This window comes from Nicotiana tabacum, chromosome 17 (genome assembly GCF_000715075.1).
Source record: "Nicotiana tabacum cultivar K326 chromosome 17, ASM71507v2, whole genome shotgun sequence".
Taxonomy (NCBI): Eukaryota; Viridiplantae; Streptophyta; class Magnoliopsida; order Solanales; family Solanaceae; genus Nicotiana; species Nicotiana tabacum.
Genome location: NC_134096.1, coordinates 129345025 through 129365912, shown reverse-complemented (window position 1 = coordinate 129365912; position 20888 = coordinate 129345025). Strand labels below are relative to the sequence as shown.

The 20888-nt window shown below is 34.5% G+C and overlaps 1 protein-coding gene and 1 pseudogene across 3 annotated transcripts in view; both read left to right on the top strand.

Moving 5' to 3' along the window:
* LOC107824178 (187-kDa microtubule-associated protein AIR9) overlaps positions 1 to 4019 on the top strand; it is a 32278-nt gene extending 28259 nt beyond the window's left edge. For 2 of the 3 annotated variants that reach the window (XM_016650921.2, XM_016650922.2), the window contains exons 36-38: positions 2126 to 2158; positions 2251 to 2382; positions 3567 to 4019. In XM_016650921.2, the coding sequence (XP_016506407.2) occupies positions 2126 to 2158; positions 2251 to 2382; positions 3567 to 3743 (342 nt within the window). In that variant the 3' untranslated portion in view covers positions 3744 to 4019. Of the gene's footprint in view, positions 1 to 2125; positions 2159 to 2250; positions 2383 to 3566 lie in introns of those variants that run through there. The other variant, XM_075235064.1, reaches the window with a different exon arrangement.
* A 12941-nt stretch (positions 4020 to 16960) lies between these two features.
* Positions 16961 to 18956, top strand: LOC107784362 (cationic amino acid transporter 1-like; annotated as a pseudogene).
* Positions 18957 to 20888: the final 1932 nt, after the last annotated feature.

Below are 20888 nucleotides of genomic sequence, written 5' to 3'. Positions count from 1 at the left end.
AATTTAGAAGTGTTACTTACCTCAAACTATGCAAATCCCTACTCCGACAAGCCCTTGCCTCGCGAAACGGCCTCCAAATGCCTTGAATCTAGCCATAAACAGTTCGATACAATCAACACGAGCTAAAGAAATCAATTCCATAAGAAAATACTAAGTTCTTAGTCAAAAGTCAAACAGTCAACTCAAAAGCCGACCCCGAGCCCACGTCTCGGAATCCAATAAAAGTCACAAAATTCGGAAGCCCATTCAACCACGAGTCTAACCATATCAAATTTACCAAAATTCAACACCAAATCGTCACTCAAATCCCCAAATTAAACTCTCCAAATCCCTAGCCTCAACTTCCAAAATTACACCTGAAAAACACACCAACTAGGTGGGAAATTCAATGGGGAAACATAATTATTGAATAAAAATAACCACTAGTGACTTACCTCAAGAATCCCTTCGAAATCCCTCTCATAAATCGCCTAAGCTTGAGCTTGAAATGTCCAAAATGATGAAAATCATGGAACCCTTGATTTTAATGCACTGCCCAGTGCTTTTGCACATGCGGCTCATTTAGTCGCACCTGAGGTCCCACAGGTGCGAAAAATCTTCTGTTTCTCCGTTTTGCAAGACTCCACTGCCTCTGTTTCTGCGATCACACACGCGCATGTGCGAGTCTCCTTCGCATCTGCTCTCCAAAGCCCCCTGTCCAAATTTCGTTTCTGCGCTCCAATCGCCGCATCTGCGGCCACACATGTGCGAAAATTCCCTCGCACCTGCACACTCCCCTCCAAGCCGCACATGCGATCACTCCGCAGGTGCAATTGCACCAGAACTGGTGAGCTTCAGCAGCCTCTCAACTTACCAACTTGATCCGTTAACCATCCGAACTCCACCCGAGGCCCTTGGGACCTCAACCAAATATACCAACAAGTCCTAAAACACGATACGAACTTAGTCGAGCCTTCAAATCACATCAAACAACGCTAAAACCACAAATCGCGCATCGATTCAAGCCTAATGCACTTATGAACTTCCAACTTCTACATTCGACGCCGAAACCTATCAAGTCCGATTGACCTCAAATTTTGCACACACGTCACAAATGACACAACAGACCTACTCCAACTCCTGGAACCAAAATCCGAGCCCGATAACCACAAAGTCAACTCTCGGTCAAACTTCTAAATTTCCCAAGCTTCTAATTTTCCAACTTTCACCATTTCAAGCCTAATTCAACTACGGATCTCCAAATCAGTATTTAGACACACTCCTAAAGTCCAAAATCACCCAATGGAGCTAACAGAACCATCAAAATTCTATTTCGGAGCCATTTACACATAATTCACATCCGGTCAACCTTTTTAACTTAAGTTTTCAACCCTGGAGACTAAGTGTCTCAACTCATTACGAAACCTCTCCAGCCCCAACCAACTACCCCGACAAGTCACATAACAACAATTAAGCAGGGAATGAGCAGTAAGTGGGGGAACGAGGCTAAAACTCTCAAAACGACCGGCCGGGTTGTTATTGTCTCCAGAGAACTGCAGTCTGTCTGTTTGTTTAGCACTTTTTGAAGTCAAATAAGTGTCTCAACTCATTACGAAACCTCTCCAGCCCCAACCAACTACCCCGGCAAGTCACATAACAACAATTAAGCAGGGAATGAGCAGTAAATGGGGGAACGGGGCTAAAACTCTCAAAACGACCGGCCGGGTTGTTATCGTCTCCAGAGAAATGCAGCCTGTCTGTTTGTTTAGTACTTTTTGAAGTCAAATAAGCTTGGTGCATAACTTGCATCAAGCTGCGGTTTTGAAGTTTAAATTAGTTTGGTGTCACATTTCATGATCAGTTGTTTATGCTTGCTGCAATATTTAATTTTCTGCAGCAATATATTAATCATCATGTTTGTGTATTTTGGGTTCTTGCAGATATAATAGGATCCCTGGCCAGTTATTCTGGTTTTTGTATCTGCACACTACTATCTCAGTAGTGTGCTTCATTAATAAAACTACCTTATTAATAAAAGAATATTAATCATCCTGTTTACATCTTCTCCCAGCCCTAGCATAATATTATTTCACTGTGCTGTTATTTTCAGCATGTTAACATAAATTACTTGATGTTATTATTGCAGGCCTTGTGTGACAAGGATCAATCTACGAAGAAAGTTAGTTCCTTTTAATTCATTATTCTGTTTCAGTTTCCAAACATATTGTAAGAAAGATACGGGATTAACTTCTTATGGTTTCAACTTTTCAGGTTCCAGGAATGGGGAATCTTGAAAGAAGAATTCTGGAAGTCAACAGAAAGAGGGTAAAGGTGGTGAAGCCTGGTTCTAAGACTTCTTTTCCCACAACTGAGGTTCGGGGAACATATGCCCCTCCATTCCACGTACGTAAATCTATCTCTGAGACTCCCGTCTTCTGTACTAAATATTGGTTTTGGCCATATACCTCTGCAATCCTTTTTATTCTTCCACTTTATCATGGGCATATACTCGTTCTAGCACCAAGTACGCCACCCAGCCCGACTGTCCTCTTGATAGACGCTAGGTTCAACCTTATCCCGAAATGTGGCTTGATCATAAGCACACTATGATTATGTGAAGAAGGCAATGAAGCTAGTAGAGAAGACTTGGAAGTTTGGAAAAACAATTTTGTGTTGATGTATGTTTCCACACAATGTTGGACGTACAAGGCACACTACAAACTAACTGGACCACACTAGGATACTCTCTTGTGACAATAAACCTTCACTGTTGTTCACTCAGACTTGTGCTTACTTTGGTCATGGGCATGAGGCGGTACCCTATTATAGGGTCCTTAAGGTCCATTCAAGAGTGCCAAAGTCAGTTGGCCTGTAAGTCGGCTGGCAAGGTTTGGGCAGATTTAGAATGTTTGAGGTGCCTCCAGGTGTTCCTCTGGCAGTAAGCTTGTGAAAGCCTAGTGGATTGAGAACAAATGCACTTGTAAAAGTTTTTTCTTTTTTTCACTATCGAACATTTACTCTTTCAGATGCTATCCATTCTATTTTATGAGAATCTTATTATGCAACAGACATTGCATAATTCTCCTACAAAAAACATCAGAGAACTAAGGGGTATATAGCCCGGATTTATCTAACTGGACTCAAACATTACTGTGAAAGAGGTTCATGTTTTTTCTCCTTTCCCTCGGAATGGTGTGGTAATATGAAAATAGTGGCTTGCCTACATTTCTGCATTCAAAAGACCTAAGATAACTTGTTTTCATTAAAAAGAATATAACCCATAAGTGATTCAGAAGTAAAGGTTTAGATAACACTCAAGGGTGTGACCTAGTGGTCAATGAAGTGGGTGCAGACCTTAGAGACTAGGGTTCAAATTCTGGTAGAGACAAAACATACTAGGTTATTTCTTATCTGCCTAAACCTTAGTGGACAGAGTTGTCCGGTACTTGTGCTGGTGGGCTGGTAGGAGGTAGCAGGTGCCTGGTGAAATAGTTTAGGTAAAGCTGGGCACTAAGACCATCGATGCCAAAAAGAGAAAGTAAAGGTCCATATACTACGGTTAAGTTTGTTTCCATGCCAATGTACAGGTGGAACTATTCCGAAATGATCAACACCGGCTGAGGATTGTGGTGGACAGTGATAATGAAGTGGATCTGTTGGTACAAACGCGGCACCTCCGTGACATTGTAGTCCTTGTCATCCGAGGTCTTGCACAGAGATTTAACAGTACATCACTCAATTCCCTTCTCAAGATAGAGACCTAGCGTCCGTCACAGTATTATGTTTTTTGTACATTTTTGTGTTATCTAGCCCCATTATTTTGGTGTTGGTTTTTAATATTATTTCTAATTTTGTTTTTGGTGAGGTTTTTACTTCAGCTCTGCCTGTGCTTATTTCATTTTTTTCTTTTGCATTGTTATGTAGTTAGTGAATAGTCTGGTGTTGTCTAGTAAATACCCCTTGTGCATGAAAATACAAAAAAAAACCTCGATTTGTGTATGTATGATATTTACTATTTATTTTAGTGTTCTTTATTTGTATGTCGCTTTCCACTTCAGCAGTGCAGCAAAACGTGTGTTGTGTGCAATTTAGTTCGTTATGCAACGTGCAATAGGGGGCTGAACTCAGTCCCAAAATTCTATTTCTGCTCTCGTGGGTAAACTTTTTCAGATGAGCTCTCATCAATAAGAAAAATATTAAATGCTAATAATTCCTTTTGATATGATGAATGAATTAAAATCCAGTCAAACTGATCCTTGAAAAACAATAGACTAAAATTTTGGGACAGCTTAAAAGTTAGCTTACAAAGCAGTCATACTTTTTTGAGGAGAATGACACAGTTACACATAAAAATAAAATTATTTATCCTTGCATACCTATTTATTTTTCTACCCATCAAACTAGTTATATTTTTTATCCACAGTAGTTTTTGTGGAGAATTTTCTCATTTTTCTCCAATACTTTTGTATTTCTATGCTTTTCTTTTTTTTCCTTTTTTCTTTCTTTTCTCCTTTTCTTTTTTCTCGTTTTCTTCTTATTTTTTTCTTTTATCCTTTTCTAATTTCATTTAACTTATTTTTTTAATATTCTTTTTGTCTTCATAATCTAATTTCATTTAAAGTTTTCACTATTTTTTATTATTCTCTTTTTATACAATAAGAAAAAATAACTGATATATTAAATATTTGTTCACTTTTAAAAAAAAATATAACTAGTATAATATACCTTGTCTTTTTTCTCACTTTTTAAATTCAATTATTAAACTGAAATAATATCAGTTGTCACTTGATCTAATTTCTTGAATATCACATTGACTACTGCTGAGCACCATAAATTACATAATCAGATTCTAAGAATCAACACGTGATTGCCATGCAAACCTTGATCTCCTTCCCTATAAATATCAGTACACACTCTATCATTAGTAGTAACACAACTAGTTATGAAGCATGAAAACATATTCTACGGCCACCAAATCTCCATATATAGTTAGAATAGAAATGATAATAAAATATTAAAAAATGCAATAAAAGTATAAGTAGCAAAAAAGACTTCTAGTACCATATGATACCAATATGGTATACATGTATACCAACAGAGTATATGATTACTCTAGAATATTGCTACAACTATCTGCGACTATACTATTGTACCAAAACATTAAATGTTGCAATAAAAGTATGAGAATATTACATGCTCGCATTGCAAGCTAAATATTCGCAAAGCAACTTGCTCATATACTAACATGGTATATAGTTGTATGGGGTCGTTTCAACAATTGCTTATAACTATAAAAATTATTGAATAATACACATAATCTATGTCCATCGGCACAAAAAAATTCTAGCACTGCAAATCATGTTCATATAAATAATTTCAGAATAGTAATCACTTAAAAATACAGCTAAAACAACCAAAAAAATGTTCAAACTACCATATGATACCAATATGACATATAACTATACCAATATGGTATACAACTTTACTAGTTAATTTCCGGCGAAGTTGTTCGAGACCTTAAGTCGCTGAACGGGGCGTTAATTCTTAAAACGACAAGTCGGGTCGTTACATTAATATAATAAAGTATTTTAAGATATTGTACTATATTACTATTATTAAAAGAAAATCAAATAGTGTACCAATTAAATGCAGCTAATACAACCAAAAAATGATTCAACTAGCATATGATACCAATATAGTATATAACTATACTAATAGGGTATATAGTTGTACGGGGTCGTTCCAACAACTGCATATAACTATAAAAACTATTACATAATACACAAAATCTATGTCCATAGGTACAAGAAAATCCAACACAGCAAAATATGATCATATAAACTTCACTTAAAAATGCAGCCAAAATAATCAAAAAATATTCCAACTACAATATGTGTAACACCTCGAAAATTTTTGAGGTATTTCAGTGTAAAGCCCCATAAATTTCGCAAGCAACTATATATGACTATACTACTATTACATAATACACATGCATAAAGAGAAAAATCAAAAAATAGTGTACCGCATATTCATATAAAAATGTTGTGATGACCCAAAATATCATCTTTAAATTTAATAATTAATTCTATGTTGTAAGACCTCGAAAAGCACCATTTATAATTTCTCGACTTGCGTGCGCAATCCGTAAAATTTTCTGGAAAGTTTTTATGTGAAAAATGGATTAAAATATGAATTAGAGTTTTAAAACTCAACTGAGTTGATTTTGGTCAACATTTTGAGCAAACAGACTCGGATCAGTGTTTTGACAGTTTCGATAGGTCCGTATCGTGAATTGGGACTTGGGCGTATGCCCGGAATCAAATTTCGAGGTCCCTACCCCGAGATATGGAATTTTGATGAAAAATTAAAAGTTTAAGTTTAAATAGTGACCGGATATCGAATTATGTAAAAACGACCCCGGAATAGAATTTTGATGATTCCAACAGCTCCGTATGGTAATTTTAGACTTAGGAGCGTGATCGGAATTTTATTTGAAAGTCCGTAGTGGAATTAGGCATGAAATGCCGAAATTTGAATTTTTGGGAAGTTTGACCGAGGGGTTGACTTTTTGATATCGGGGTCGAAATTCGATTCTGAAAATTTGAGTACCTCCGTTATGTCATTTATGACTTGTGCGCAAAATTCGAGGTAAATCAGATGTGATTTGATAGGTTCCGGAGTCATTTGTAGAAATTAGAAATTTCAAAGTTCATTAGGCTTGAATCTATGAGTGATTCTTGTTTTAGTGTTGTTGGATGTGATTTGAAGGCTCGACTAAGTTCGTATGATATTTTAGGACTTGTTGGTACATTTGGTTGAGGTCCCGGGGGACTCGGGGGGGCCTCGGGTGAGTTTCGGATGGTTAACAGATCAAATTCGGACTTAGAAGAAATAGTTGAAGTTTCTGCCTTGTGCTGCATTCGTACCCGCGGAAATTCTATCGCAGGTGCGAGCTCGCAGAAGCAAGCCTGGCAAGCGCAGATGCGCAAATAGACAATGGGGCAATGGTCGCAGGTGCGAGGGAAATTTCGCACCTGCGTGAGCGCAGATGCGGAGGGACGCGCGCAGAAGCGGCCTGCGCAGGAGCACAAACAGGCGCGCCAATGCGGGCAAAGGCGCAGATGCGGGATATTTTCCGCACATGCGGTTGGCGCAGAAGCGGCCAAGTTGCCCAGATGCGAAAATCCCTGGACAATACAAAAACAGAGGAGTTCCGAGCTTTTGCCATTTTTTGGGCATTTCAAGCTCAGGTTGGACGATTCTGAGCAAGGTTTTCACGTGAAAACTTGAGGTAAGTCCCTTGTGATCATTTCTACTCCATAATATTGAATTATCATCAAATAATTCGACTAGATTACATGTTTTTGAGGTGTAAATCGGGGGTTGGAACTTAGGGATTTGAAAATAAGATTTGAAGCTTTGAGGGTCGAGTTGGGGTCGGATTTTGATAAATTTAGTATGGTTAGACTCGTGGTTGAATGGGCTTTCGGATTTTGTAACTTTTGTCGAGTTCCGAGACGTGGGCCCCACAGGCCATTTTTGAGTTAATTTCGGATTTTTATTGAAAAATATAGTATTTTCTTACAGAATTAATTCTATAATTTTTGTTGACTGTATCGAATTAATTATGACTAGATACGAGTCGACCGGAATCGAAAAATCGAGGAAAAAGTATACTACTTGCTTAAATTGGAGCAAGTCGAGGTAAGTGACTTGTCTAACCTTGTGTGGGAAATTTTTTTTCTAGGATTGGCATTAATTGTAACGTGATGAAAGTCGTGTACACGAGGTGACGAGTGTGTACACAGACTAAATGTGAAGGGTTATGTTTTTAAATTGTGAAGATCACTGTTGCATATTAATTAATTTATTAAATCTTGTTATATTCTCCATCATTGATTTGATTTGTATACTTTAAATTTGCTTGACCTTTTCCTGCTAATTGTTTTACCTGTTTGGTTGAAACTTGGTTTCTTTTATTCTGTGCATTATTTGAAATTGATTTTTTTTAAATTAAATATTATTAATATGAAGTATTTGACATTTTAAATTTGGTATTGAAGCAACGTATTAAAGATTTTGAAATATTATTTTGCTAAATTATTTATTCTTGAATATTTTGTAAGATTTTTGTACTCATTGTGATGGAGCCGCGGGCTCTTTATTCTGAAAAAATATTATTGATGATTTATGTTGGCATGAGCCGTGAGCTCTTTATTGTGAAAAATATCGTTGATTTATTTTGGCAAATTAAAATATTTGGGCACTTGAAGTGCAAATTATGATATATTGTGATATTGATACGCATGCGGTGGTATAAGGTCTAGGTATTGAAATGCATGCGATGAGATAAGGGTGGCTTGATACACGTGGCTAGTAGGGGGAACTACTAGAAGTCATGCAGTGTGATAAGGATAGCTAAAACGCGGGATGCTATTTTGAAAAAAAATATTTTCTTTAAAATAAATAGTGAAGGTCCCCGCGGTGAGATAAGGAAATGAGATATTGTGAATTTATTTATGATTTGGGACTACGAGGAGGTACCTCGGTAGTGCCCTTGTTGATATTAATTTATGGCCATAGTTGCCTTCGATTAATTGTTGTGATTTTCATAAAGTTGAAGAAATTATGTTTTGATTCCACGAGATATTATTTGCAATTATTTGGTGTCATTAAATGTGACATACTATTTGATTCATTTCCATAATCATTTTATCTTATTAAATTGTTTAAACATTTTTTCATGTCATTATCTATTCTCCAGTAGGGCCTGACCTGACCTCGTCACTACTCTACCGAGGTTAGGCTTGGCACTTACTGGGTACCGCTGTGGTGTACTCATACTAAACTTCTGCACATCTTTTTATGCAGGTTCAGGTACATCTTACCAGTCTAGATGTCAGTGACTTACCCGCACACAAAGATTTCGAGGTATATCTGCCAGCGTCCGCAAACTCTGGAGTCCCCTTCTATCATTTTATGTTACTTCTTTATTTTCTTTAGACCTTGATACATAGAAACATTGAGAATAAATTTTTAGAAGCTTGTGACTTATTTCTACCGGGTTTTGGGAGTTGTAATTATTTGAATTGTAGTTTATTTATTTCAGATATTTATGATTATTCCGCATTGACAGGCTTACCTAGTTTTAGAGACTAGGTGCCATCACGACCTCCTACGGAGGGAGTTTGGAGTCGTGACAAATGTATTTCAAGATATTGTACTATAATACTATTATATAAAACAAACGCATAAAGAAAAAATCAAAATGATTACATAATACACATGCATAAAGGAAAATTAAAAAAATTCAAGATACTATTCTATTCTACTATTACTAGAGTAAAATCAAATAGTGTACCAATTAAATGTAGCTAATACAATCAAAAAATATTCCAACTAACATATGATATCAGTATAGTATATAGCTATACCAACAAGATATACAATTGTACGCAAAGAGTTTTTTTTTTAAAATTTAATTATTAAATTGAAATAATATCAGTTGTCACATAATCTAATTAACTCAATGGGAGCATATGCAATGAATAATACCTCCATGGAATTCCATTAATATTAATAAATATTATTAATGTTAACAAATATTATTATTTATTTATTAAAAATGTGGACAATAATTGGACAAAATTTTAGGACAATCCTTTTGAAATTGTGGTATGCACGACAATCGGGAGTTTCTCCGATCAACTTATTCCTCTTGTCTATTTTTTTTTTACTGTGAATACCCTATTTCATTTTTATTTTTTAAATAATTATTAATATATGTTTCTACAGTCAAAGTACATATCATAGATGGAAAGATAGTCAAAAGTAATGTGATTCAAGTTATAAAATAGAACAAAAAAGGGAATAGATTTGCATTTTTCACATGCCCCTCATGTGGGGTAAAGCAAATTAAAGGGAAAATAGGAAACTGAATAGTCAGTTTGTGCTGTATAGGTAAGAATTATAATTAATTTTCAAGTGGGCAACATCGGATAATTATTTTGACCTTTATAGGCACTATGCGTTATTCCCTCTTTAGTCACATGAATGCCAATGCGATTCCGGATTCTTACAAGTATATTTTTCTAAAGTTGCGTTATCGTCATTACTTTTCTAAATTGAAAGAGAAAATATATTAGTTCACTTCAACCTATTAAGCTAACTTTTGATTGAGGTTTCACATTTCCTAATTTGTAGGTTTATTCTTTTTGCTATAAAAATTATTTCCTCCTCATTCTCCAACCATTTTTCGCTTGCGAAGTTAAATACAATTAAGGTTAAAGGATATAGAAGTAAGTGCATTAAATTTTATTAGCGACATTTTGAATCAATTGTACTACAAGCAAAGGTAGATTCAAGTATAAAATGCAATCTTGACTTTTTTTCAAGGGAAAAGGACCAAATATACCTCTTTATTTTCATATATTGTCTACATTTAACTCCGTTATACTATCGGGTCAAATTTACCCCTATCGTTATACTATCGGGCCAAATTTACTCCTACAATTAGCAAACTTTTTAAAATACCCCTTGATCTATTAAGTAATCCAAAATCTTCCAAATTCTTTTTATTTAAATCACTTGTTGTTCTTCTTGCTCCATTATTTTCAAAATTTACTATTGATGTGAATGTTAAAGTTACTAGACTATACAAATTATTCATAATTTTTTTATTACCAATGCACTCATTTCTCTTCTTGTAATAAATAAATTTGGTTTAGAATTTTATTTATTTTTCAATCATATACACACCGTAGAATTTAGTGGATCTATTTATTGTGTATTATATGCAGCTGATCATCATGTATGTACATGTATATTCAAATATATTTTGTCATTGCATGGTTAGTATAGAGTTCGATCGACTAACTTAAGAGTGCACAATGTGTAGGTATTTAATTAAAGCAAAGTTGAATTAGACAAGTAAAGTCTCCGAGAAATTTCAACTTCAATCACTAATATTTGCAAAGTCTCCATATATTTGGTACAACAAATTCATTAAAATTGGGATGTTGTTAATACTTTTGGAATTTAGAAAAGCTACCTAATTTAGATTTTTCAATTTACTATACTTTATTTATTCGGTTGTATTATTTAATATTTTTTTCTCTTATTTTTTTCTAATTCAGAAAGCAGGTAAATGCCAATTATTTAAAAAATAATGGACCAAGAACAACAACAAGTGATTTACATAAAAGAAATTTGGGAGATTTTAGATTACTTAACAGATCAAGGGGTATTTTTAAAAGTTTGCTGATTGTAGGGATAAATTTGGCCCGATAGTATAACGGTAGGGATAAATTTGGCCCGATAGTATAACGCTAGGGGTAAATTTAGCTCGATAGTATAACAAAGGTTAAATATAGACAATATATGAAAATAGAGAGGTATATTTGGCCCTTTTCCCTTTTTTTCAATTTGATTGACACAAAGGTGATTCAAAATACTAAGTAATATACATAATCCTTAAATGCGACTTTTCCCTAACGATAGTATAATATTAGACGGAGATAATCTAAATAGGGTGAAGATGCTTAATTTTCGACACTACATGGACACATTTGCCCCTTTTTCTATAAAAGAAGGATAAGGAATTCACTATTATGCGAGGGCAGTTAAAGTGAAACCAAAAATACCTTCACCGTGATGACACAGAGTAAAGTTAAAGCCAACAATTTCTAAATTGTTATGAAACAATAATAGAAGAAAAACAATACTGCAGAGAAAGAGGGAGATGGAATTCTTATTGAATTTTGGGACCAATTACAATGGAATAAGACCCCTCTATTTATAGAAAAAGAGTGACTTAGCTACCAAGTAAAATCCTTAAAATCTCTTTAAAATATAGACATTCACCTTAAATAAAACTCTATTTATAACACTCTCCCTTGAATGTCTATTCAACAGATAATGTGCCTTGTTAAAACTAATATTTTAAAAGGCGTGGGCATGAGTCGAGGCGTAAGCCCTGAGACATGGGGCGTAAGTCCCACAGATCTTTAAATTTTACTAATTTCAAGAATTTTAAAATAGTATAAAATAAAAAATAATTATAAAAATTACATTAAAATCACAAAATTATAATAAATAATCTATTTAAAATATTTATAAATTATAATTCAACTATGAATAATACGAAAAGTATGACATATATCATAATATGCAAATTAGCTACAACGTCGTTACAACTCAAACATCAAAAGTAAGGTATTCGATGCGAAATCTTATATGTATCTCTTAAGGAGTAATGAATCTTGAAAGAATTTCGATATTATAATTTGATATTTTTTTAAATACTCCTTTTATTTAATATGCTATTTGAAAAAGATTTTATATAAAAATATAATTCACAATTTAAATATAATTTTCTAGCATCGTTTATTTTTAAGTTTCAACAAGTTAATAAAGTGAAACATAATTCACCATACTATACCATGATAACTAATTATTTGTAAATAGTTACTAGCTAATGTTGGGCTATTAAATTAATAAGTATCGTATCTCGTAAACATGAAAAATAATATTTAGGAAAATAATTATAAAAAATATTATGGACTATTATATAATAAAGACATAACAAAAGTTAATAAATAAATACTTTTAAATGAAAGATTTATTTAAAATTTACTATCATAGCAGTCTTGGTGGATAACATGCAATAATTTTTATTTTAATTATGACATAAAATACTCTCAACTTAATGATTAATAATTAAGAAAAAAGTAATTGTGAATAGTCAACGATTTATTAAGAAACTTTGAGGATTTACAAGGTTAGTTACACACAATTGCATAAAGTTTTATTAGGCGAGTCCAGTACGCTGAGCGTTGGGCGTGTTCGGGGCGTAAGCCCCAACGGACGAGGCGTAAGTCTCACGAAACTAAGCCCCACACATAAGCCCAGGGGCGTTTTACGAGTGGTCCGTCCCGGGGCGAGTCCCAATTCTGCCTTTTAAAACAGAGGTTAAAACCTTAACTAAAATAAAATTCAGTGGGAAAAAAATTCTAGAAAAGGAAAAAGAGTACACGTATTTAGAAATGCGCCTTTTGGTTGCCTCGTTAAAAACCTTGCAAGGAAAACCCAGTGGGACAAAAATTTATAAGGAAAAAAGAGTACAACGCATATTAACTCCCCCTGATGAGAGCATCAATTCACATCCTTGAGCCTTCGCATTCCAATCTTGTGCACCATCTTCAAAATATCGTTGGTAGAGATTTGATAAACAAATCAGCCATATTAACTTGAATGAATATATTGCACCTTGAAATCATCATTCTTGATAGATATATAATATCTTCATATAATGTCGTGGAATGACTTTTTCAATATCTCCATTAAGATTCTCGCTATCATATTATCATACTTATAGTTATAGCGAGATACAAATGTGCACAAATTGCACTTAGGATGTAGTACTTCATGACCAAGAATTCTATATGCTTTAAGCAATTTAAATCCTTTAGAGATTGTCATATAAGTTAAGTAATATAAGCCATATAAATAGACTTTAGATGCATATCAAGTTTTCATGTCATGCTAGACATCTAAGATAGATAAATGTGATTGCACACACCATTGACTTTATACTTTCAAGTGTTTGAATTGAGTGTCAAAAACTACATATCTTCCATATGAAATCAATTCTACTTGAATTGTTTCTCCAACTTAAGATCCTATATATATATATATATATATATATATATATATATTTTAGCATTATCATAGTTGTAGTCGACGAATATTTTATATCGGTTCCAACCTGCATTTTTCATAAAAATATAACGATCTCTTCATTCATATTTTCAAGTACCTAAACCTCTCCTGAGATTTTATGAAATATTATGTCATATGATCTTCTAGATCACTTGCCTCCTTAATATGATCATTTTGATCATTTGCACATCTTCTTTATCAAGAAATTTATTTGAAATCGATTTGTCTATACGCTTTAAACCTACCATAGACTTTGTCCTTCTAGGACTTATTCTAATATGAGAATTTCAGTGAGAATATAGTTACTTTCTTTGGGCTAGCAATTGCGTCTTGCATGCTTTGCAATATATTGCAGATGAATTATCTTTTTATGAACTTCAAGTTCATATTATCTTATTCGAGGATCTAGATGTAGAAATGATAATTCATTCCATGTAACTTTTTCTCAACTGTTTATCCTGTCTCCCCCTCATGTTAGAAAAACTAACTTGCTTCCTCAACTTTGGACACTCATCTTTGTGCATTATGGTGTTAATCAAAATATACACCGCACATCAATAATAATAAGATGAAATTATTTGGTTCCTGACCCTGAACCACTTGTGAGGGGAGAATGTAATATACTTTCGTGTATAACGTATATCAAACTAATATAGATAAATTTGTTCTCATAAGCAATAGTTTAACTATTAAGTGGAGACACTCAATAAATCATTTTGCTAAACCAGCTGTGATATAAACTAACTTATCAAGATGAACTGTCTTGAATAGAAAATCTAGAAATTATGCTCTAAATTAAATTATTGAGCAAGTTACCTCACAAACACCAGGTTGCAGGTTAATAGTAATCGCACATGTAACAATCTCATAGATGCATCTTATATGGTATACATGGCAGGTGAATGGGCCCATATTCACCTTTGATAAATTTCAAAATTCAAGGGATTCTATCCCAATTTTAGTTGGTATAATAATCGCGAGAACAAGTAAAACAAGAGAATTCATAAAGAATCTTCTTCAACACTTACCCATGTTAATTCTCATTTATTTTGTGCATCTAAATCAAGATTGCTCAATAGTCCATGCTTGATAAAATTATCTGTATTAGTAAACTTCAGGTTTATATCATGACATGCGCAATTGTTAATTAAACTTTCAATTTACTGCGACATGGGTTTTATATCAATAAACATCTAGTTTACTGTGTCATGTAATTTCGTCATATTTTTATTTGTGTAATACAAATCAGGCAATAAAGCGGGTAGTATTCATATATACCTATTACCCCACTACAGTTGTAGTAATATAAAGATATTAAATCTTCATTATTTTTAGTCTCAATATAACCAACAGCTTTCGCGAATACTTTAGAAACTCAATAAGTTTCTTTGAGACTTACCACGACACAAAATAATATAATTGGCTCTTCCAGAGCTCTCAATTAATTTTGTACTACCATTTATTCATCAACATCTATATGGTGAATAAACTTTTAAGGAGAAAGTTATACCATTATGGTCATGGTCAAAATCATTATAGGCAAGATACATTGCTTCTATTACTTTTGCCCTATAATAATCACGTTGCCTTAATATTTTGGTATAATCACTATAGGTACATGATCAATGACCATTCATGGCATAATATTGAAATTATTTTCTTATTTCATCTCAAACCTCTTTCTAGAGGTTAGTGTGGTATATTTACTACCACTAGCACGTTCATATTCTTCCAAGAATGAAATGTATTCATAAATGTCATGTTGTCACATTCTTATTATGAATGGACCATAATCATCTATATGTGTTTACAAACTCATGTCAAATCGATGATAAACATTACTTTCACAGAGTGAAGGATTAGTTTGAGAATCCTTATTGTTCTCATTACCGCAATGATGACGATTATAATTTCGTCTATTGCCACGTCCACATCCATTGGTACCTTCACGGTAATAATTTTATCTTCTTTCAGACTTATTACATATTGCTACCACATTCTTTTAAGGGAATGAGAATGAAGCAAATTCAATGGGACGGGTTTCCACTTCTTGTGCTCACGATCATACATGACTTTGATCATGGCAATACATAGAAATTTTACCACTTTGGGTAGTTATAATTTCTTACAAACTCTATTAGAGTTATAATCAAAATTTATTGTCTTTGCTTGTATTTAAATTAAATTATAAAATTCAAGAATTTAAAAGAGAAAAATAAGGTAAAATACTTACCTTAAATCCAGAATTTATTCCTGAGGAATTTTATGGAACAATTGACAATCACTATGCTAAATATTATGTACAAATTGAGTACCATGCACGTATCCCAAAACCTGGTGTTCAAAGCAGATTCCTCTACTCAATTGGTTAGAGTCTCGTGCTGATAACGTGTTATAAAACAATAAAAGAAGAAGAACAATATTCTAGAGAAAGAGAGAGGGAATTGTTATTGAATTTTGGGATCAATTACAATTGAATACGACCCCTCTATTTATAGGGAAATAGTGACTTAGCCACCAAGTAAAATCTCTAAAATCTCTCTCAAATAGAGGCATTTACCTTAAATAAAATTCTATTTATAACATAAATACTTTTTTTCGTAGAGCAACAATTTTTTATTTTAGTGAATCTTAGTGCATCAACTGGATAATAACATATGGACAATATATTTTCCACGTAATGATAAAACTATATTCGGTGAATCCTTAACTAATTAACTCTGATTTGGATAAGCATGCAAGTTTGAAAGATTCATCCTTTTGGTATTTTCTATTTTTCTGACTCTCACCATAATTTCTTTAACAGAAAATCTTTAAACACTAAATATTTTCATGAATGAAAAGGTGAAGAAGAATGTAGTGCAAGCATCTGAGTGACAAGCAGAAGCTGGCGGAAGATCAGAGGAACACCACATTTCACTATCTTTTCAAATATTAAACCAGGTTTTGTTGATTGCGATCTCTTCCCCATAAATTCTACTTGATTGAATGTATTAATTAATCAGTGAATTTTGAAATATATAGATAAATAGGTCTTAAGTATAGTTAACATTGATAACCCATTAAGCGCATGATTAATTTTTATATTACATACATTTTAAATGGAGAATGACTATCTATCAATTATACATCCATATGATCACTCAATAGGTTTCTATGAAAATGTAACTATATCTTTTAACAGAATTTAGAGTTAAATTGAGTTTAAAATAAAGTTCAATGGAAATTAAATATTGGTACTTAAAATATTATGCCTAGCACATGATTATTTTTATTCATAATTTGCAGGACAAAATGGTTAATAGCATTAATGAAAATGTAGATCAAAGGCATAATACACTGAAGAAAAGAGGCTGTGGATGCAGCAAAGATGATTTTTTGCCAGAGGAATCGTTCACGAGCAGGGGAAGTTATGCACAAGCATTACGTGAAACAAAAACACGGCTTAAAGACCGCATATTGTCTCGATCTTCGGACCAATTAGAGCTCTATGAAGTGCGTGATCGTAGCCAACATCAGATGAAGAAATTGTTGAATAGGTTTGATTTGATTTGGTTTGGTATTGGTGCAGTAATGGGTGCTGGAGTTTTTGTACTTACTGGTGAAGCTACTAAAAACATTGCTGGCCCAGCTGTTTTACTGTCCTATGTTATATCAGGCATGTCTGCTCTGCTTTCAGTGTTGTGCTATACTGAATTCTCAGTTGAACTCCCTGTAGCTGGTGGCTCATTTGCATATCTGAGAGTGGAGCTCGGCGATTTCATCGCTTTCATTGCTGCAGGGAACATTCTGTTTGAGTACATTGTGAGTGGTGCTAGTGTTGCGCGATCTTGGACTTCCTATTTCGCGACTTTATGCAATCACAAGCCTGATGATTTCCGTATCAATGTCTCGAGTCTTGCTGAGGGTTACAACCACTTAGATCCCATAGCAATTGTTGTCTCAATGGTCATTTGTGTAGGTGCATCCTTGAGCATGAAAGGGTCCTCGCATTTTAATTCATTTGTGACCATAGTACATATTATTGTCATGGTTTTTATACTTGTTGCTGGCCTATCTAAGGCGAATGTGGCTAATTATTAAAGCTTTGCACCTTATGGTGCTCGTGGCGTCCTGAAAGCAACAGCTATGCTCTTCTTTGCTTATGTTGGATTTGATGGCGTCGCAACTCTTGGGGAAGAGATTAAGAATCCAGGTAGGCAAGGGCGTAGTTACTTTTTGTGAAGGGGTTCAATTGAATACCTGTCGCTGAAAATTACTGTGTAATCCCCTTAACATTAGTTCATATTCTAAGTGTGATACTTTTATAGGTTTTTGAATCTCCTTACTGAAATTTCTGGCTATGCCACTGCAGGTAGGGATATCCCTTTGGGTCTAATAGGTTCGATGGTGGTTATTATCGCAATATATTGCCTCCTAGCAGCGACGTTGTGCGTAATGCAACCTTTTAATCAAGTAGATGTTGATGCCCCATTTACCATTGCCTTCCAAGCAGTAGGGATGAATTGGGCAAAGTACATAGTTGCATTTGGGGCTTTGAAAGGGATGACAACAGTTTTGCTGGCCAACATAATTAGTCAAGCTAGGTATTTTACACACATTGCAAGAACCCATATGGCCCCTCCATTTCTTGCTGCAATTAGTGTAAAGACCGGGACACCTGTTACTGCTACAGTTATAATGACCTCCGCGAATTGCATTATGGCCTTCTTCACAAGTCTTGACATATTGGCAAACCTTGTTTCAATCGCCACATTGTTTGTGTTCTCACTAGTTCCCCTAGCACTTCTAGTGAGACGTTACTACGTGTCAGGGGAAACATCAGACGCTGATAGGAAAAAACTCATTCTGTTCTTGGTTGTGATCACACTGTCCTCGATTGGATCAGGTGTTTGTTGGGCAATCAGCGAAAATGCTTGGTTTGGGTGCAAATTACTGTTGGAGTTTGGTTTTTCGCCACATTGGGGCTAAATTTAATGCTAAAGGAAGCGCGAAAGCCTAACGTGTGGGGATTACCATTGATGCCATGGATTCCATCTGCTAGTGTAGCTATTAATGTGTTCATCATGAGCTCCATTGATGGTGCATCATTTATGAGATTTTCAGTTTGGACCGCGATCTTGCTTGTTTACTACTTGCTTGTAGGATTGCATGCTACCTATGATGCAGCCAAGGAAATTGGTAGTAGTGCTTCTCATATAACTGATGTTGAAGCAAATGCAGCAAGGACCAGTGAAACTGGAGTAGCTAATAACTAGGCATTTAAATGAGATTCAATGGTTTATATCTAGACATACACTTTGGATATATTAGTGTTTTTTTTCCAGTAGACATCTTGATCTCATTAATTTCCTCTTCTTTTCTTCTTTATTAGATCTATTTCAAGAGATGCGATTTCCTTCATGAAATAATAAATGTACATCAGTGTTTAATTGATGAAATACTATTGTGGGCAGTCTATAATGTGTGGTAGGAGTTATTCCTGGATTGCTTCTATATGTCTGGAACCAAATTAAGTACTCCCTTCCCTCCGTTCCAATTTATGTGAATCTGTTTGACTGGGTATGAAGTTTAAGAAAAAATAAAGACTTTTGGAATTTGTGGTCCTAGACAATTCAAAAAGGGGCCAGAGTATTTGTGTGGTTATAAAAGCTTCTCATTAAGGGTAGAATTGTAAGTTTAAGCAAAATTATTTCCAAATTTAGAAAGGATCATTCTTTTTGGAATAGACCAAAAAGAAAATAGGTTCACATAAACTGAAACGGAGGTAGTACATAATTGGATTCTTTGGACCAGAGTTTCCTTGTCCATGATTATAGAGTCTTGTCAATTTTTGTTGTCTGTTATTTTGTACTTGTGCTAGTCTCTCTTCCACATAGTTGAGTAGATAGATGTAGTAGCGAAGCCAGAAAACTCAATAAGACTGTTCAAAATTTGAACACCCTTTGTGAGTAGACTATGCAAGGGTATTCAAAGTTTATTTTTTAAATTAAGAACAAGTAATATTTTACCTTATACGTAGTATAATTTTTCGGCGAAAAGTGTTCAGTTGACCACCTTGGCCATACATAACTTCACCCCAGATAGATGGGATAATGACCTTTTTCTTAACCCCCATCACTTTTGCTCTATATATCTTTACGTCAGAGTTACAGGAAATACATGTTGAAATATAATCTTAATAGTATCCTAGTATAAAGCAAGACATATTTAACTCCATAATTCTGATTTAATTACTCCCAAAAATGAGGTGGAAAGGGAGAAACTCTTAATTCTTTATGCTATTATGATGACCCAACCTGTCGTCTTGTGTATTGTAGCCCTGTTCCCCTGTTTATTGCTCATCCTATAGTCATTTGTGCTAGTGTGACTTGGCAGGGTATTTGGTTTGGTTCCTACGATGTTTCAGACTGAATTGGGACTTTTAGTCCCAAGGTTGGAAGCTTAACCTGAAAGAGTTGACCGGAGTTGGACTTTTGTATAGACGACTTCGGAATAGAGTTTTGATAGTCCCGATAGTTTCGTATGGTGATTTTGGACTTATGAGTATGTCCAGATATTGATTTGGAGGTCCATTGGTCATTTTGGTTTAAATTGGCAAAAGTTGAAAGTTTGGAGGTTGTGAAGTTTGACCAAGAGTTGACTTTATAGATACTGGGCTCGGATTTTGGTTCCGAAAGTCGGAGTAGGTATGGTGTATCATTTATGACTTGTGTGCAAAATTTAAGGTCAATCGAAGTTCGTTTGATAGTTTCCGCATCGATTTTAGAAGTTGGAAGTTTAACAATTCATTAGGCTTGAATTAGGGTGCGATTCGTGAGTTCAATGTTGTTTGATATGATTTGAGGTTTCGACTAAGTTCGTATCGTGTTTTATAACCTGTTGGTATGTTCGGACGGGGCCCCGGGAGTGTAACGACCCGGCCTGTTGTTTTGAATATTTTAGTCCCGATCCCCTATTTATTGCCTCCTATATGTTGTACTATGATTATGTGCTTTGCTGGGGGTATTTGATTTGGTTTCGGGCAAGTTTCAGAGTGGAATGAGATATATAATCCGTAAGTTAGAGGTTTAAGTTGAAAGAGTTGACCGTAGTTTGACTTTTGTGTAGACGACTCAGAAATGGAGTTTTGACGGTTCCAATAGCTCCGTATGGTAATTTTGGACTTAGGAGCGTATCCAGATGTTGAT